At 40.0% G+C, this 19,876-nt stretch overlaps 1 protein-coding gene and 1 long non-coding RNA gene across 4 annotated transcripts; one reads left to right on the top strand and one right to left on the bottom strand.

Annotated features, from left to right (window-relative positions):
- Positions 1–408: 408 nt before the first annotated feature.
- On the top strand, positions 409–17,387 carry CRK (CRK proto-oncogene, adaptor protein). Of its 3 annotated transcripts, none has more exons than XM_083806588.1 (3): positions 409–721; positions 7,934–8,472; positions 11,232–14,020. In XM_083806588.1, the coding sequence occupies exons 1-3, from the start codon at positions 478–480 to the stop codon at positions 11,391–11,393; spliced, it is 945 nt and encodes a 314-aa protein (XP_083662714.1). In that variant the 5' UTR covers positions 409–477; the 3' UTR covers positions 11,394–14,020. The 3 variants fall into 3 exon arrangements, with proteins under 3 accessions (XP_083662714.1, XP_083662713.1, XP_083662712.1); XM_083806587.1 differs by lacking the exon at positions 11,232–14,020 and adding an exon at positions 14,034–17,387 and having other exon boundaries at positions 414–721; positions 7,934–8,302; XM_083806586.1 differs by lacking the exon at positions 11,232–14,020 and adding an exon at positions 14,034–17,387 and having other exon boundaries at positions 425–721.
- LOC310884602 lies at positions 15,864–19,855 on the bottom strand. The gene is made up of 2 exons (XR_014574298.1): positions 19,593–19,855; positions 15,864–19,214 (listed from the first exon to the last, which is right to left on the bottom strand). It is a non-coding gene; the product is annotated as an uncharacterized lncRNA (long non-coding RNA).
- Positions 19,856–19,876: the final 21 nt, after the last annotated feature.

Here is a 19,876-nt window from a genome sequence, read left to right as displayed (position 1 = left end):
CCTCAGCCCTCCTCAGCCCCTCTCAGCCCCTCTCAGCCCTCCTCAGCCCCCCTCAGCCCCCCTCAGCCCCCCTCAGCCCTCTCAGCCCTCCTCAGCCCCTCTCAGCCCCTCTCAGCCCCCCTCAGCCCCTCTCAGCCCCTCTCAACCCCCCTCAGCCCCCCTCAGCCCCTCTCAGCCCCTCTCAGCCCTCCTCAGCCCTCCTCAGCCCCCCTCAGCCCCTCTCAGCCCCCCTCAGCCCCTCACACACGCGCACCACTCCAACTCCCCCCTCCCTCTCCCCTTCTCCCCCCCCGGCCGCGCGTGCAGATGACGCGCCTCCTTCCCCGCGTCCCCCCGCGCGCCGTCACGTCCGGTAGGTGAGGTCAGGGCCGGGGCCGCCATTTTGGGTGGCGGGGCTGGGCGCGGAGAGGGGGCACGGCGGGGCCGGGCCGGGCCGGGGGGGGGGGGGGCGCGGCGGCAGCAGCGAGGGCGGCCCCCATGGCCGGGCAGTTCGACGCCGAGGACCGGGCGAGCTGGTACTGGGGGCGGCTGAGCCGGGCCGAGGCGGTGTCGTTGCTTCAGGGGCAGCGCCACGGCACCTTCCTGGTGCGCGACTCCGGCACCATCCCGGGGGACTTCGTGCTGTCGGTTTCCGAGAGCTCCCGCGTCTCGCACTACATCGTCAACAGCCTGGGGCCGGCGGGAGGCCGGCGGGCCGGCGGCGAGGGCCCCGGGGCCCCGGGTGAGTGATCCCCTCACAGGGCCGGCCGTGCACCCTCAGCCCCCGGGAGGGCGGCCGGAGAGGCCGGGTCCCGCTCGGTGCCTCCTCCCGGGCCGCGTCTGGGGCTTTCTGTGAGGAATTCGGTCGTGTGGTGCTGCTGGGGGTGCCGAGCCAGGTGTTTGTGGGCAGCAGCCGCTGAGGGAGTCGGTTTTAGGAGTTAAACGTGCGCTGGGTTGAGCGTTGATTCTCCTGAACCCGGAGCTGTGGTGCTCCGCGCGTAGTTTTGTTTTCATATAACTTAATTACTACACGGGGCATGTCACCTCAGCTTGGAGATGGAGGTCTAGAAGTGTTATCTGAACGGCTGAATTCTGCCGAAATGGTTTTGTGTTAGAGGACAGGCTGTAAGGCTAAACTTCAGGTCACAAACCAAAGCATCAGGGGTAATTTAAGTGTTAGGAACTCGTCTGGAATGTAAAAGCAATTATTCCTTTAAATTAGATGTGAAGTTTTGGGTGCTCCCACGCACACAGTGTGTTGAAAGGGAAGATATGATATTATTTCTCATTGACTTAACATCACCAATAATCAATAAAGCATCCAAATTAATGCTCATAGAGTAGAAAATACTGACTGTAAAAAGGAAAACTATTATCATGGGAAGCAGTGTTTTTGAAAGTACAAGCATAACTAAATTAACAAGGGCCCTCAGCAATGCATAATCCTTAGATGTGCAAGTGAGAAGATTTAGTTAAAAGGCAGCAATATCCTTACTCGGGTCATTACTGAAATCAGTAGTAGAACCACTCAAGCGTGCATGTTAATGCTCGTAAAATGATGTGGGCGTATTCCTGGCAGCTCAGAAAGAAACCACTGCAAAGTTTTGAAGGTTGTATGTAGGTATAGTCACTTTCTATGTTTGGAGAATTCAACGGTATTTGTTACATAAAGGATTTTTCAGTCTCTTGCACAGACCCTAGTTGACTAGGAAGGGGTAATCTGAAAAAAAACCAAACTTGTTGCCAATAGATTTGCACCATTATGCAGTGATGTTTCCTGCTTAGGGCAACATTTAAAATTGGCAAACTGGGGAAAGCCTGAAGTCATTGTGTTTATCTAGGAACATACCACAGCTGCAGAGTGTACTCGAGTCATAAAAAGGTCCATGAGATAGAATTTAAAGGTGGCTGAATTCAGCTGGAAGTAAAGTGGGAAGTTAAGTGGTTTGCCACAAGACTTGTTAGATTACTCCTTGTTTCGTATCGGTCAAGACAAAGGTTTATTTTCATAGGTTTGTGAAGGCTTGATGCGGGAAATGCATGACTGATGTTGCATAGAGCAGAACAAACTGCCAGGATGGTTAGTAGTGGAATCCCTAGAAGTGAAAAACCCTGAAGTATGTGTGCCAGTTACTTTGCTTGGCAGTCGTTTTCCACAGAGCAGCTTATCTGTGGAAAAACAATGTTTTTCATGTTATTGAATGCCTAGTCTATGTTACTGTGATACCACCTTGGTAAATAGCCGTTCTAACTTTTTCATTATGCTACCCTCTTAAGCTCAGTAATGTTTTGTGGCATTCTGTGGGCTGGATTGCATTGTGAGTGTTAAAACATTTTGAGGTTTTGGTGTTCTTTTTACAAATCACTTAATGCCCCTTAGGTAGTTATGTTCTGTTTTAAATATTTATCTGCTTTAGCAGACTAGCTGCGTAGGCTATTGGCACGGTAGGCTTAATCTGTGTTAAAAGTTTATTTTTGGTAGGGCTTTTTTTTTTCCCCTGGATGTTATGAGAAGAGGTGGTGCTTCACTCCTGCATCACAGATAATCCTATGCTGAAATTTTAGTGGTTTTAAATAAATGCATTTGTGCTGATGCTGTTTTCTTTTCACACTTGAAAGAAAGAAAGAAGGCGGGTGCATATGTATTAAATTACATTTAAAGTGTAAGTTTCTTTCAGAAAAAGTGGGGAGGGGAATGTTCAGCAGGGAAGGGAGATGAAATCATTGGTAAAAGATGGAAGGTGATTTCATGTTAGAATAGGGAAGGTAATGCAGTAAAATGAAGTAAATGTTTGCAAATCATTGTGGTTATTTATTGTGGTCAAGTTAAAACATGAGGAAGAACAACTTCACTGCGTTAATTATCTGTACTGTCTACTTTTTTAAGGTGATTTTCTTGTTAGCTTCAGTAAGCATGTGTGATTCATGACTGCTGGAACGCTGCTGTGTGCAGATTATACTGGGAACCTAGCTTCAGTACAGGATGAATGCGATGAGGATCTTTGGCTTTCCTAATATAAAAAGCCATACTGTCACAAAAATTAGATGATTTCTTCCACTTCTGAAGTATTTAAAAAAAAAAAAGCTAACTTTTGGGTAATTTTGCCTTTTTCCTGATGTGCTGTAGTTCCTAACTTCTTGTAGGCAATGTTTCAGAATAAGGAAGAAAGAATTCAACAGAACTTCCCAAAATAACTACATCTTACTTAAATGTTTTAAGTCCATTAAAAGAAATAGGGTAAATCATTGAATTATGGGAATAAAAATGCTCTGTTTCCAGTAGAGATGAAAATTAACAATTGCATTGGAATTAGGGTGTCATTTGTAATCAAGCATCATAGGCTACAGAAATCCCAAACTAGACAAAGTACTACGTGCAGGCATTAGCATGGTAATGGACAATAGAGGAAATATTTAAACACATCGTATGCTTGCAATTTGACATACAAGTCCAGGGTAAAAACACATGATATGAATTAAAAGAAGATGCCTAAATTATCTAAAGACAGACTTGCTTCCTACTGAAAGCATGATGTGATAAAGACAGAAACATTAGAATAATAAATTTTTACTCTGAAGTAGGAAAGTATGACACCACCTTCTACAGTATATGCATTTTAAGAACATGCTTCTTGTGATTCTAAATCACCTCCATTATGATTTTTAAAAATTCAGACTGTAATCATATAATGATATCCGTACTCAGCTCTTTATATGATGATAGGGCTTTAGATATGGGTGAGCAACATGGTTTAACTTGGACACCTGTTTTTTAATTATTTTTTTGATATTAAGGTCCTAAAATACAAACTATTGGAGGCTTGGAAAGTGTATGCATTAGGCATTTACTTTTCTCTCATCCTCTGATTATCTGCAGAAATGGCAATAAGGAGCTTCTGTGAGAATTTTCTTCTGACGTGCTTAGAGCTCTTCTCAGCAGTCAGTGAATGGGATTTTACTGTTGTTGTAGAGCATTCCTGGGTACTTGTTCGTTTTGCTGAGGCATGAGTAGAGAGGTGCTTAAGACTAAGGGAAAAAGGTGTCCGTGTAAGGGTGGGGGAAACGCACAGGCTGGAATGTGATGCCTTCATAGCAGAGTTCGTGTATGCTCAGGGGAAGCTGGCTTACATCGCTGTGATGTCTTTGAAATGAGAGCCTTGTGTCTCAGCACCCTGAATGCTAAGAACAGCCTTTCTTGCCCAAAGCATACTTTTGAAGATGGCGGGTAGGGGCTTATGGAGGAGGTCTAGAAATGAAAACGAAAACTTCTGTTCCTGTGAGGTCTTCCAAAGAAAGCTTACCAGAGCTTAAGGATGAATGGAGAACTGCCTAGTGGCACTAACACAATTGGAGTGTAGAGAGAAATGTAAAACCCCTGAGATCTGATGGAGTGAGAAGCTGCTCTGTGCTTATGCCACCTGCCCACACTCTCAAGAAGTAGAATATTAGGTATTTTATTTAGAAAACATAATAAACGATCTTTCCCACGTGGGCACAAGGCCAACCCCAGTGTAAAAGTGTTTTGTCAGGAAGGCATATGCATCATAGAGAACTGACAGGGTCCAGGTTTGAAACTTAACTTTAATTATGAACTACTTTGGGTTTTAACACTTTCCACACCCTCCTGAGAGCTGAGGGTTCACTAGCTCTTCGAGAGCTATCTTAGTCATCTTAGAGAGCTGAGCAGTTCTGCTGCTGGAGGTGCAAACTGAGCAGCTGTCTTTCCTTCGGTCGTGCAGAGCTGGGGAGAAGGGAAGAGAATTTCTAGTACTTGTTGTCCAGCTTTGGTAGGAAGTGACTAAAGTTCCTCTAGTAGCTAGGCTTACCTTTACATGCATTCTCCTCTTCCTGAGAGCCCCCAGAAGACGTGGACAATGTGCTGCTAGAACTTGTGCCTCCAAGAAAATTATTACAAGATCGTGAAGAAAAACAGCTCTACTTCTACTATAAAAAAAAAAAAATATATATATATATATATATATAAATTCCTTGTTGCTGTAACTTCCACTTCCTTGTGGTAGATCTTGCCTTAATTTTTTGACTGGCATACAGGTATGGGACGTGTTGCAGTCCAAACAAGAAGCTGAAGAATTCCTCTGAGCCTAAAATCTGTTAGTCTTTAAATTTCATTGTACCAGGGAATGACAGGACCATGAAGCTCATAGTGCATAGAATAATTTCCCTGCTACGTAACTGAACACTGTTCAGCTCATTAACTTGTTGCTGAACAAGAGTATACATAGAAGTCTTAAACTGATGAGGAATTTATCGCTTGCTTGGTAAGGTGTAGTTGTATTTTATTTCCAACCTGTGCTTTTCTAACTGTGACTTCCAACTATTTAGTCATTTTATGCTGAATTTAGAAGAAATTAAAAATTTCCAAGCCACGACCAGGTTGCTCTCTTTATTCTTTGGCAATTTGAAGTGAGCTCATGGATTTCTTGTTGCAATGGCCTTGTTTTCCAGACCTCAGATTTTTTGTGGATGCCTTCTGTTTTTAAAACAAAAATATCACAATTACGTGTGGTGTTTTGGGAGTGTTCTCTTAGGGAAATAATGTGGCTCCTTTTTGCTGCTTATCTCTTTGTCCTTTCAAGGGTTATAGTTATCTTTATGATCTCAGAATGTAGTTGAAGGAGCTGTGTTCTCTCGCTCCTCAATTGTGCAAACTATGTTTTGGAATGCTCTTTTCCAGGATACAGTACATTGATTTCAGTCACTCCCTCATACATAAGGCTTCAGTGGACTTTCCTCTTAGGAGTCCAACTTTGGTTTTATTCAGGTACATTTAGCAGCTGGTTCAGGCTGTCATGCATGATTTCAAGAGGGCAAGAGTGATTTTTTTTTTTCCTTTTTAAAACCACCGAAACTTTGTTCATTCTGCTAATGATTTTGGTGCTGACACAGCTGGTGAATGTTACTTATGAACTGCTCAATTCCAATGAGTTTTAAGATTTTTTTGCGTGCACTTATTTGGCTGGAGACAGATCTCGGTCTTCTGACTGAGTCAATTTGCAGCAGGCTTTGCAAAGGTAAATCAGTGTTTCATATTCCATAGTCATGTGAAGTCAGTTCCATGTCAGAGAACTTAGCTACCAAATACTTCCAGGCCCTTTTGGACATTGGATTTTGTCTTCTCCATGTGACTTCAAAGGTCTTTGCTGTTCTGGTCCTCTTTAAAGTTTCTGTGGCTTTTTCTTTTGGCGTAAGCATGTACGTAAGCCTGATCCTTAAAGGTTCACATATGAAATAGCAGCAAATGCATGCTTGTGTTTCTGTCACCAGGTTAGTCTGAAACTTGATGTCTGTAACACTTGTTGCAAAGCATGGTTTTCCACCTCCAGCGTCAGTGGAAACTCGGCATTCCCACATTGTGTTGTATGCTTCTGCAGTGAACTGAAGCTGTTTTAAAGTGGTGTAGGGATGGGGCTTGTCCAGCCAGAAGTAATCTCCTGTGAGACCACTGAGCTAAGAGCCGCCTCTGAGATGAAGTTCTAGAGTTCTTGCTAAGTCTAGAGCTGTAAGTTAAATCTCATCAACAAAAGTTGAGGGGGTTTTGCTTCTTTTCAGCCTTAAGCTTTGAGAGAATGAGGTAGAATCTTACTTTCCATGTCAGGTTCATGCTTCATAATGACATTTACATTAGTTTCCTTATCTCTCGGTGAAGCCACTTTGTTTTGTGGGTTGTTTTTGGTAATTTTTGGGGGTATTGCTTTTGTTTTTTGGTTCATTGCAGTTGTGCTGATATCTTGTGAAAGTCTTTCAGGCCTGTTAATGAGTGCAGATGTGCATTTTGCAATGACTTTGTTGTGTTTCTTTGAATTTTCTGTAACCAGCTCCACTGACATTTGTGTTCCTCCAGGAACTTCAGAACTTATTTATTGGGTGTTTGTCTGTGTTGATCTTATTGAATCATCCCTTTTTTCTGTTAGAACCCCTTTTTGCTTTCTTGAAAGACCTTCTTGTAATGTTAGCTTTCCGTGCTGACAGTGCTACTTTGAAGGGGGGTTTTGGATCAGTGACAGCCTGAAAAATTCTGCTAGCTTTGTACTCGAGAGCTAAGTCTCAGAACTATTAGATATTCCCTGCAGAGAAACAGACTTGCAAAGTAAGCATCTCTTTTCTTGCTAAAAGAGTTACTCATTAAAGCATAAATCTTTTCCTCTCCACTACCATCCCCCAGCCTTCCCCAGTTCTTCCCATAACTGATAATGCAGTGGATAGTGCATGGTGGAAATAGAACATCACGCATATGTTTTTCACCAGCTGAGCTTGAAGAACATAAAAATGAAAAAAAAAAGTGCAGCACACAAATAGAAAATGGAAATTGTATTTCTAATGTATTGAATATGAACATAATCTGTATATTTTACATGTTATTGTATTTGAGGTTCAGATTTATAGCTTGGATTCCATTTGACAAATATGGCAAGGAAACTACAAGAATTGAAATTAAAAGAATGAATTATACGTCATAAAAACATACATTTTTGTGTTGCTGAGCAAAGTAGTTTCCTGTAGTGTCCATCCCTTTAACTCAAGATACGTTACAACAGGTAAATGACCGTTATTGCAGTATTGTCCTTTTGAAATGACTTCAAACTATGAAAGTTTAAAAAAACAAACAAAAAAATTGAAATTTATCTGTTGGGTCTACATAACACTGATGGATACAAGATACTTCTATTGTAATTCAGGAAGTTTGGCAGTGCCCAACGATTTGTTACGTACATCTTCTGTCATTGACAAAATCTTTAAAACTAAAACTCTATCCTCACAAACAATATAGTGCTGCCTTTAATCAGAAGTGCATGAAAGAGCTGAATATAACGCATGTTGATAGAAAGATGACCAAATTGTTTATCTCTAAATATATTAGTCTTCTCAGGTGCTTAATTTACAGTTGTTTACTGTTGTTTGCTCTCTTTGTTGATATGTTGCTTTCCTCTTTCAGGGTTGAATCCCACCAGATTTCGAATAGGTGACCAGGAGTTTGATTCTTTGCCACTTTTACTGGAATTCTACAAAATACACTATTTGGACACTACAACCTTGATAGAACCAATCCCCCCCCGACCCAGGCAGAATAGTGGCGTTATCCTCAGACAGGAGGAAGCTGAATATGTGCGAGCTCTCTTTGACTTTAATGGAAATGATGAAGAAGATCTTCCATTTAAGAAAGGAGACATACTGAAAATCCGGGATAAACCTGAAGAGCAGTGGTGGAATGCGGAAGACTGCGACGGAAAGAGGGGAATGATTCCTGTTCCTTACGTCGAGAAGTATAGACCTTCCTCTGCTTCAGTATCTACTCTGATTGGAGGTAACCAGGATAGTTCCCACCCACAACCACTGGGTGGGCCGGAGCCAGGGCCCTATGCCCAGCCCAGCATCAACACTCCGCTCCCTAACCTTCAGAATGGCCCTATTTATGCCCGGGTTATCCAGAAGCGAGTCCCTAATGCCTACGACAAGACAGCCTTGGCTTTGGAGGTACATAATGGGCAAAACTTAGCAAGAAGAGATCTGTTCAAGGGATTTCCCTTTCAAGCGCATTATAGATTTGTAGGAATAAGAAAGGGAAAAAGCATTGTAATGCTGTTTTTGCATCATGATTATAAGTTACAGATAAACTTTTCTTTTGGAAATAAGTGACTTGAGTCACTTATTAACTAGAGTTTGATGATTACATCATGTTTAGGTTACTGAACCAAAGTTGTGTCTTTTGTCAAACATCTCTAACATAAGTGTTTCCCCATCCATGTTTTCACTTCTGAAGTTTTTATTTTGGGGGGGGAGGGAGAGGGAGCTGTTCATAAAGTGTGTCTGAATCTGTGTTCAGTGTTGCTTGCTTTTGGTCTTTGAAAGGTGTGCTGAGTTGTTCTTCCATTCTGTCGGCAGTTGAAAAGCAATCAGTGGAAGCATTGATAGTCACTTGAAAATTATGCAGACTGAGACGATGATCACACACAGGGTTTCATTTTTCTGTCTTGAACTCGAGCAGATTGCTTCATTTTTTTAGCTTTTGAAGCAGGAACATATATTACAACTCAATAGGGAAGTGTCCTGTAAAGCAGTGATTGATGGAGTACGATTTGTAATAAAGCAGTGAGTTTGCCTAAGGTTGATTCACTTCTTGATATGATCAAATACTTGTACATGCCCCTTCTGTTTTTTTTTCCTCTTAAAAAGGAGACTAGTGCTCTATCTCTACACATCAAATAGTTATCCCTGAAGTTACATTTGAGGAAATTGAGACCAAGGTATTCTAAGTGGCAGACCTTTGCCTTAGGATGATATGTAAATTGGATCCTTTAATCTAGGCTTTCTTTGAGCTAAAGGCTCTGGAATTTCCTGATACCTAATTGACTTCCTGTTTATATAACATTTTAAGTACTTGGGAAAAAACAGTTTCTGTGCTGAGTCAGAGCATCTCCTTTCCACTCCTGAATACTTTATTTAATCTTGCGTAGCACATAATGCGCTTCGGTACTTCATTGGTGGGGCAATCATATATACACGTCTTTAGTACAGAATTGGCAAATTCTACAGAACTGATAAAGAACCTGGGAGGTGTGAATTTTTTCCCCACGTAGGTAAAATATATTGAGTTAGGATATGTTTTATTACACTTCTGAATTGAGAGAGCCAGGACACAGAATGGAAAGTTTGGGGCTGAGAAGTATGTATAGAAATTCATGCCAACTTAATCAGATTTTGGGCAAATATGCAAAGATTTTAACCTTCTGACTTTTATGATGCCTAAAATGCTGTCTCCTTTCCTCTCTCTGACCACCTTTACTTAGCCACCTCTGGCTCAAAATATTCTTGAATGTTGTTTTTTTTGAAACATTGGAGATTATGTTGTAGTTAAAAAAAAAAATCTTTTGGTTTTCTTCCTGGATTTTGTTTTTAAGCTTTAATTGACCCTGCTGTGCTACCACTATTGCCTTAAGCTTAACTTCACATTTAATTTCATTTAGAGCAGTACCCCACCACACTGCCCAAATCACAATTTGGTAGCACAGAGTGAAACAGGGAGAGTGAGAAAATCCTAGTAGTCTAGGCTGTTGTAAGCAACTTTGAGGGAAAGCAAGATTCGTTATAAAGATAAGCTTGTGAGTGCCACGGCTGATTTTCTGTTAGTCTGATCCTCTTCACTAAAAATCACGTGTCTGTCAAGTATGCTGTGTGTCGGAAGGTCTTTTCCTGGAGAACATCTCTGTCCTGAACTAATTTGCGCTGCTGTGCTCTACTAGCTCAAGCTAATATGCTAGGTAGCAGAAGTGTTTGGGAGGGGGGAATTGAGAAGTCTGTGGGCTCTGCCCATCTGTGTGAGGTTTTAAGTAAGATTTATAGTGCCTTTCTACCCTTCCGTTAGAACAACGGTCTTCCTAGGCCTTGTAACATTATTGAAATATTTGCTAGTTGCCAGCTTGAACCTCCTGGTTAGGATGATGTATACCTGTCCTGCTACAGCTCCACGTTTAAGAAATGCAGCAATAGTGGTGGTTCTTTATTCAGTGTTTAATATTGGGAAACTTGAGGTGTTTATCACTGCTTCTAATTGGCCTTCCTAGCTTCTTTGCACCCTTAATTATTCAAATCACGTTACTGAACTGCTTTCAATGTCCATACAGGAAAAATGTGCGCTTCATTTTTCCCAAGTTTTTCTTCATCCTGTCTAACAAAGTACTGTTTCTTGTCTTATTTTTTTTTTGTTTTACATTCCCTTTCCCCTTTCACTTCATGGTGTTTCTTCTTTGTTTATTTAGAGATCTCTTTCTTTGACAACTTAGTAGAAAACATTATCCAAATCTTTTCAGTCTATGTTTGCCCAGACCTCTTAATAACTATAAATCTAGATTTTTTTCCTCCAAATGAAAACTCATAGCCTTAAATTGTGTAATGTTTGTGGGTGGGGTTTGATCCCACTGTTTGTCCTAGGCAAATAGATTCTTCAGATAAAACATTTTTGGCCGAAACTGCAAACAAAATTATCTGTACTGTTAGGTCAAAACTGACATGGTTTTGAAGAGCTTGAAGAAGGAGGATCCGAGCAAATTATGTTTTAATAAAGACTATGCTATGTTATGGAAAAAAGATTTAGTGGAAGATTACATTTATTTTGCTTGTTACTAGACCTATTCAAGGAGTTGTCAAGTCTATATTAGTTAAAAGAGGGTAGAAAAAGGGAAGATGTCTGGTAAACGACTCTGATTGCTGCTCCTCCCCCCTCCCCGTAACAGTAGCAGAATTCTACCATTCTGACCTTTCCAAAGAGGAGTACTTGGAATAAAACCACAGCATCCAAAAATCTTCACATAAGGCTTCATTTTTGTTTTGAAGCAGCATATGGAATATATTTAGTTCTAAAAAGTCTCATGGAGACCGAGAAAAATGTGGCCTTTTAGCAGGGTATAGTGCTTTCCTCGGGGCTTTGTGCTTGGTGGGGTGATGCGCAATAGACTAATAATACAGTAATAAGTCAGCGTTCAAAGAGGAGAATTCAGAGGGAATAGCCACTTCTTGGCTAAAATTTGTGAAGTTTCACCAATTGAAATAACAGGTAGCTTTGAAAGATCTCTGTATTGTCTTCAGGAGAGTATTTGTTTGAACTATGAATTAATATACAGAATTTCAAAGCAAATCTAGAAAGGTCTCTAAGTTATTAAGGAGTTAATGGAGCTGTTTTATGAAACTAGCATTTGTGAAATGACTCATGCTTACTTAAAGTCAGTCCTGCTTCGGTAGTTATAAAGATATCTGTATATAAAATGTGAATGAAAGGTTGTATCAGGGAGAGAGAGGTTGCTAAATAGAGTTACTGTATTGGTAAAAAGGAATATATGAACTCAGAAGTCTCTGCTCTTTTAACAGTTACTAAAATGCAAGTTTCAAGTGTAGCTTCTTACAGTAATGAGAATTCATAAATGAGTGTCCTACTGCTGCAATTATCCTTAAACGTCCCTTAAAACCAAGCAGCACCAGGGTGGCTCTGGGAGCGAGTATTAGAACAGCATCCCATATTCTAACTCATTTTCATTGCTCTGTTGAACCCACTTTTTGTAGGTGAGTTTGTCATAAGGTATCTAAGATAAACTATATGAAGATAAAGTAATGTGTGAGGTATTCAGTGAGAGCAGAGACATGGTCAGTCTAAGAAAAATATCTCACAGATGATGAACAAAGTGCAACTTCTGCATGTTTTGTGACTTTGTGTGAGCAGAATTGCCAGTACCACACTACTTGAAGTTTTCATATAATTCGGTAAAGCATAATTGGCCTATTATAATACTTTTAGTACGTTACAGTAAGTAAGCAGTGTGTAAGTAATGTTGGATGTGAACCTACAGGTAGAATATCTTGATCTTAGGTCTGTCAAAAACATTTGAAAATGGCTCTCACAATAAAAATGCTTGAACTTCAGTAAGGATAGGGAGGATGAAAAACAGGTAGGAGGGGAGTCTTACAGAAAATGAAAACAATGAATGCACACATAAATATTTAAATGTTACTTTGTTGTAAGTAGTGTTGTCTGAGATATATTACGAAAAAGATAAACTTCTAGCTTGGAAAATAATACAGTAGGATGTATGCTTCTAGTACACAGATGACTACAAGAGTCTCTTTAATTGCTGATGCTGCCAGGATATCTTGGACTGTTGTTCAGCTAGACCAGAGGACAAGGTTTTTTTCTTTCCTACTGGGCTGGAGGTTATACACTTTGCTGTTGAAGGCTAATAGATGGACTGTATCCAGATCTGAAGCAATTTAAAATATCTAGGATAGTATTCTCGTAATGGCTATGGTTAGGAAATAAGAGTTGCTGTTCCTAGTGTTGTTGCGTTTAATCTTATCCTTACTAAATTATAGCTGACGTTTTGGTCAACAGAGTATTTTTACTGGTACGACCCCCCAGTGATTATTAGCAGTAGCAAAATGATACATACTGCATGATTAAATTCCTAAAGAGCCAAAACAAGCATACAGAAGTCAAGGAAAGCTTCCTTTTTGCCTGAAGCAAATACATGAGGATTTTCTTCAAAATACGGTTCATTAAAATATCTATGCTAATTACTACAAAAGTAAAAAAAAAAAAAAAAAAAGCTACAGCAAGAATCCCCAGTGTGCCTCTCATTACCAGATAAGTAATCATTAGTGTTATGCGAAGCTTAATTAAATGTCCATGTAGTGTTTTGAATTTATGAACTGTTAAAAGCTATTTTGGCAAAAGATTGCAAGTGAATAAAACCTGTAAAGTTAATGGAGATTGGTAGCATCTTAAATTGTTTTCCTTATTCTTCATTCACTGCCTGGAAAGTGAGAGTAATGAGATCCAATTTTGGATGAATTCGAAACACGGTGATGAGCATGTATGCAGACTAGTAACTGTATATTCAGTGAATTTTTGGATGAAATGCAGTAAGGCTTGTGGCTGTGCCTTGAGAGTTTGTTTACAGCATTCGTAAAAGAAAATAGAGTTTATCTGTCCCAAAAGCATTTTCTGTCTGTGACCTGGGAAGATTTCTGAAGAACAATGTGTTACTTGGAAGTAACATCATTGAGAAAATTCTAGACAGCGGGGTAGAAATGGGTAGGCATGTTTTCAGAGTTGCAGGATTTCAAAAATTAAGGAGCAGTTCAGCTTGCAGATTAATGTTCACTTTGTATGCCTGCAATCTCTCCTCTAATAAGGTTGTTGATGTAGTACAAGCAGAGTGCAAGCCTCTGTCAATTTAGACAGATCCATTTATTGCGATAGCAGCTGATATCAAGGCCCAAAAGTGCTGTGGAAGAATGGTGCTGGATTGCAGGCTAGAGGATAGGTCTCACCTGGCCTAGGTTTGCTGCTTTCTCTTTATACTTTCTTCAGGAGTGAATAACATGGGGTGGTAGGCTGGTGTATCAAAAATGGTTACGACTAAAGCTATTTTCTTTACAAAAGTGTATCTGGTACACTTGGGTGATATAACACCAAATGGGAGGGGTAGCAGCTGCTCATCTGGTGTGGTTTTATGAATTGTAACACTAGCTTATTTCTCATCCTGCAGGTCGGTGAGCTGGTAAAGGTCACAAAGATTAACGTGAGCGGTCAGTGGGAAGGAGAATGTAATGGCAAACGTGGTCACTTTCCATTCACGCATGTCCGCCTGCTGGATCAACAGAATCCCGATGAGGACTTCAGCTGAGTGTGGCTCAACAGTTGCGCTTGCAGATGGGAACAATCTCAACTTGTTTTTATTGCAGATGCCATCAAGACTATGTTCCGACAGATGTTGAAAGCGGTATTGCTTGTATAAGCGTTCTGATAACCTGCAAACCCCTGGGACTGAACACCACCATTCCTTAATCAAAGGTCATGTAATTCAGGGTACGACAGTAGATAACTCGTGTGTCAAGTGGCAGAACTAGTACATGATTATAGGTTGTAATGCCTGCTTATGTCCATGTGCACAGCAGACTGGACCTTGCCAGCAGCAGCAGCTGGGGAAAGCAGTAACGTAGATGTTATGATAGCGTTTATAGCTCTCTCCAGTCCTTTTGTTTATGTTGCTTCTTCCTCAGGCGATGAACATCAACCTTAGACAACTCAGTGTGTAGATAGCTTGTTGGTTTTTTTTCCACAAATTTATCCTGGAGCTTTCTCCATTTTTCTTCCATCCTGAATTCTCTGTCCTAGAAAGGCTAGACAGTACTTTGCATGGTGAGGTAACTATGCACAGTACAGACTTTTGTAGAGCACATTGGAGACAGCCTTATGATTTACAAATACGTACCATTTTAACGGTAAATGACAGATCAAATCAACCTCAGAATTCTAGATGTTGGTGGACACTAGATTGATTTCTTCAGTACTGTTGATGCTTCAAACGTAGCAGCTGATTTTAATTTAAAATTCCTATTAACACACCAATCTCTCTATCCACAAATACAAGGCTTATGGAAGTGTAAACATCCACACCAGTGCTGAAAAATACATGCATAGCACTTTAATGCATAGCTTTAAAGCAGTGTTTGATTCACTAAATATACTAAAATATTTACACTGCTTTCAGAAAAAAATAGATTGCATAGGGCCAGTTTTCTAGAATTCTTCCATACCCCTATACATTACAGTACAAATCAGCGTCAAAAGTGGTAAACTGACAAACCAAATACTACTTTTAATTTAAAGTTACTCTGGGGACTCTTCTGGTTTAATTCCCATCTGTAAACTATTTGATAGTGAATTCATGAGGGTTTTATTTTTAATAAACTAACGGAAAATACTTGTGTGCTTCTGGATTGATTCTCAAAAGGTGTAATAGAGTAAATATGGCTTCATAACTCATAATGAAAATCAGTGCATTGAATAGGTGGTATTATGAGCTGTTTGTTGTTTTTTTTGTTTGTTTTAAACCTGTTCTTCTAATTATCTGGTTTTCTTTAACATAAATCAGAATGGATTCAGTAAGTTTTGTAAACTAAAATTAAACACTGAAGTAACTACCCCTTGTCTGTACCCTGGATTGTTTTCCAAATATAGCACTCTAGTGACCAAACTTAAGCAAACAAATTTTGCAACTCTGACTACAGTAATAATCTCTATAGAACAGTTTTCCTAAATAGTATCAAACTGAAAATGTTATTTTGGTTGATACAAAGCGTGTCACTAGAATGTCTCATTGGTTGTAAATGCTGCGAGGGCTAGTTCCCACTGCAAAGGCTATTGCTGCAAGTCACCAACCCATAAAACAGAATACTGGTAACACTTTACCTCAGAACTGTGTAACATGCTGGAAATGATAATATTTCTGTTATATTTAAGTACTAGTTGCTTTACTTCAGAACTAATTCATCAGCAAGTCTAATTTTCAGGTAATGGGCACCTGATAATTCTGTAGACTAACGCCGATGTACATTAATCAGTTTTTTTCCATCACAAATATCACAAGCACTACTAAAGATTATTAGAAAACTGACAGATTTTATGACAGTGACCTAAGAATAACAGTAACAAAGGAATTGCAGTACTATTCTAGCTTGGATCCCTATTCTGGTTAGGGCGATGTGCCGGTCTCTGATTGTGAGATCACTTCTGGCTGTGTAGTAAAACTAGTTTGAGGAAAAAAATTCAGAAACTAACACTAGGTTCAGTAACAAATTGGTTTATTTAAGGCTAGTTTGTATTTTCCTCTGACCTTAGTATTTACTGCAACTGATTTTTCAGTAGCTGCATTTTAAAACAGACTTATATACTGAGCTTATCAGTTGCCCATATATGCTTATATTTTTCTTCAGGTTTTGCAAAAGAAGCATAATGAACTCTGTTGTTAAGAGTAACACAGTTTGTTCTGAAGTAATTTTTTCCAATTGCAATTAACGAAAGCCCATACATTTGTACCTTTCCAATCAGCAATTATTTTAACATACCAAAAGAACTTTTTTCTGAAAGGAATTTTATTATGCAAATATTGCCTTTTTAATATGGCTTAAATTGAATCAACTAACAAATACACTGCAGAGTTTGTAGGTGTGTTTTTGTGAAGACTGTATAAATTGCAAATATTTGTACACTTTGAAAGAGCGGAAAAAGAAACTAGAGGAGTCTTAATAGCTGCTGTTGCACTAGAATCTGAAGTTCTTGTCAAGCAGTTTTTCTTAGTCAACAGATACATTAACACAACTGTTTTCCCCTGTTCAGTTCTAAGCTGAAATGTGATTTTGTTTCATAGGTGATAGAAATTAATGTTTGCATTTGTGCAAAATAGACATTTCAACTTACTGAGCTCTTTTAAAGGAAAATAGGGTAGAACACATGTTCATGAACATGTAGATTAAATCCTCTTGTGGCCTTTGTTTATCCTTCTATTTGTTCTCTCCCTTCTTACCAATGCGTGCAAAAAAATCATTGCTAAGAACGTTGGTCACAATCTTTTGTCTCTATTTGGCTGTGGTTTTGGTCTATTGTGCATAGGCAGGTGTTAGAACTAGAATAATCATTTCTAGAAATACACCGTGAAAGCAGAATGCTCAATTACACTGTGTTCTTCTGGTGCATTTACACATTATATCACACTAAAAGTACAACTGGCTGCTATGGTTTTTTAATATATATTTCATTTTGGTAAACCCCAGCCTTTTTACTAATATTTGACATGGTTAAATCTTGTTAATCTGTTTGAATTGTATTTGTTAATAATGCAAATATTTCTAATCATCTTAAGATTAAAACACTTCGTTTTTGTTAATGGTTTTGGGGAAGGATTCTAACCAAACCAGTTTGAAGAAAAATATGAACATGTGCCATTGTATTATAACACTATCCACTTTCTTGACAGTTAAAGTCTTTTTTTATTTTTTTTTTTTGTAGCATGTAATGTATATGTTCATAGTACGTGAAGTAAATAAAAGTATAGCCAAAACTTTGGCTTGGTGTCATTCTCAATCAACTGTCATTGGAATACTTGCATATAGGAATGTAAAAATAGAACAGCTGGTATTTTCATATTTTATTGACCGTGCTTATCTGAAAACAATTAAAGACCTGTACAAGAAAGATGATCCAAGGTAACTAAAGTTATCAACCAGTAAAATATTGTGGCCTTTTTTTGAAACAGGGTGACTTTCTGTAATCAAATGAGTTTCTTGAGGCACAGGGGAGGAGGAGTTATTTTCTCTTGCCAGGAAGTTCAAGGACAGCATTTGTTTTCTTAGTCACTACATTGCAATTGTAGCTCCTCATATTTGAGTTGATTGATACTCCATTGGCTGGCTATGACAGATAACTTTCTTGGCCAGTGCTGTCTAGTGGAGTCCTCAAGTGGGAAGTGTTAAATGAGTGACTTTGCATTTAGTTGTACTGTTTTCTTGTCATACCTCCACACTATGAAGGTTATGCCTCAGATGGAAAAAAAAAAATCACAGCCAGAATTATTATGCTCAGTTTTACTCCTTGCTCATATAACTTGTCTGCAGTGGAGCCACAAGAAAGATTACCTCTAAATTAGATTACCCAAGATAATTTAAAAGCTCACTATAGCTATCCTGAAGAGGTCCTATACACCTCTCCACAATTCCCTGACGGGCACATCCTCCTGATACTGGTATTTGCAAACCATGCAGGACTAATACAGAGAACTATTGCTCATCCTTGCAGTGGTGATTTGCTGTTGCAGGAGTGGTTCGATCAATTTATGTAAATGCTGTGGGTGCAAAGGACAAGGCAAGGATTGCACCAGGAAATTCTGCTTTGAGTATTTAGCTGCATTAGGCTGTATACTCCTTACGCTTCACCAAATACCTGACCAATTTCCAAACATTTGCATGCCACCTGTAACAACTGCATACAAATATGTTTGAACTATTTAGACAATACGCTGCAGTTTAACAAAGGTAGGAAGCATGCACCTCACTTCTGGCCAATAAGTATGCTTATAGCAGCCTGGTTTGTTTATAGCCTTGAGCTCTCTACAACTTGAGTGCCTGCTGAACATGTGGATCAAGGAAAAGTTCTTAAGGCAAATCTAATAAAGATTGGTTAAGATTTATGAAGCACTGAGGTGATTTGCAAATCTTGCAATGTTAAACAAATATACAGTGATTCTCTATTACTGCTGGGATCTTTAGGATGCCTACCAAAATCCTTGGTAACTGTACTGTGTATGTATGAACAATTCACAGATAAAGGTATATAATGATTCCCAGTTTCAACAAAATCTGCATTTTCTGATCATATTTCCTCTTGAAAATAGCATTTTTTTCCGGACTTGACACATAATTTTCATTTTAGCTCAGATGTGCTAATGTCTTTGTTTTTTTGTTGTATGGAATTCTGGTTAAATTACCCTGAGATCTGAACAAGAGTTGGGGTCCAAAATGTCCAGTGGAAATAGATCATCAATTATTTAGTTAGGCACACAGTGACATAAACATCACTCCTATATTTTTAGATGTATCTGTGAGAAAACCACAAAATGTTAATTTTACGCATCCTGGAACTCATGTTCGCTACCTGAAATAATGTGTCAAAATGAATCAGGAAACAATAAACCACTTTTTAAAATGATGGTTTAAGTGTGTGTGCAGTCACACGTTAGGAGCCCATTTCGGCAGGCACAATATAAAACAGTAAATAGGAGGATACTCAGCAACATCCAAGAGGTGCCAGGGACTGCTCAGTCTGCTGCCTTCAGAAGCTGCAAAGGCCTTTGTGTGCTGCTACACCTCAGGAAGGCTGAGCCTGGGTGACGCTGGAAAAAGAGAGAGATGAGACTTTGTCCACATCCATCCTGAGCAAATCTTTGAATATTAAATTTGTGCTAGCCAAACATAATCCCTTTTCATTTCTTCAGACCATTTTGATTCGGGAAATTGAGGCGCTATCTCAATTATTTAAGCATATGTTCCAAATATTTCAGAAAGACACCGTGAGGAACTTCTGAAACATTCAGTGTTCTTCTAACCTCTTTAAACTATGAGATTATCATGACTTGCCCCAGATAAATACACTGAGGGTGATACTTCGCTTGAGAACACACCCTGGAGAGGCTGCAGAAACCTGCTAGGTCAGACACAGACATTCTCTTTTTCACTCATTTCCAGACACATTGCTAAGTCAAAAGCAATACCCAGCGGTTCCTACAAAAAGGGAGACGTTAATTCCGGAGGCATTGTCAGCGTTGGAGGGCAGCAGGACCGCGCTGCCTGAGGGGAAGCCGCGGACGCCCTGAGGGAAACGCCGCCGCCGCCGCCACCCTCACCCCCAGCCCGCGGCGCGGGCCCGGCTCCCGGCTTTTCCCTCCCGGGAGGCAGGGCCCAGAGTCCGGCCCCGGCCTCGGCTGCCCGCAGTGCCCCCAGCGGCCCCGCACCGCTCCCCGCCGCCTTCCCTTGCGCAACGGCGCCCTCTCGGCCG

Source organism: Anser anser, assembly GCF_964211835.1.
Source record: "Anser anser genome assembly, chromosome: 20".
In the NCBI taxonomy this organism is placed as follows: domain Eukaryota; kingdom Metazoa; phylum Chordata; class Aves; order Anseriformes; family Anatidae; genus Anser; species Anser anser.
This window is presented reverse-complemented; position numbering and strand designations above follow the sequence as displayed.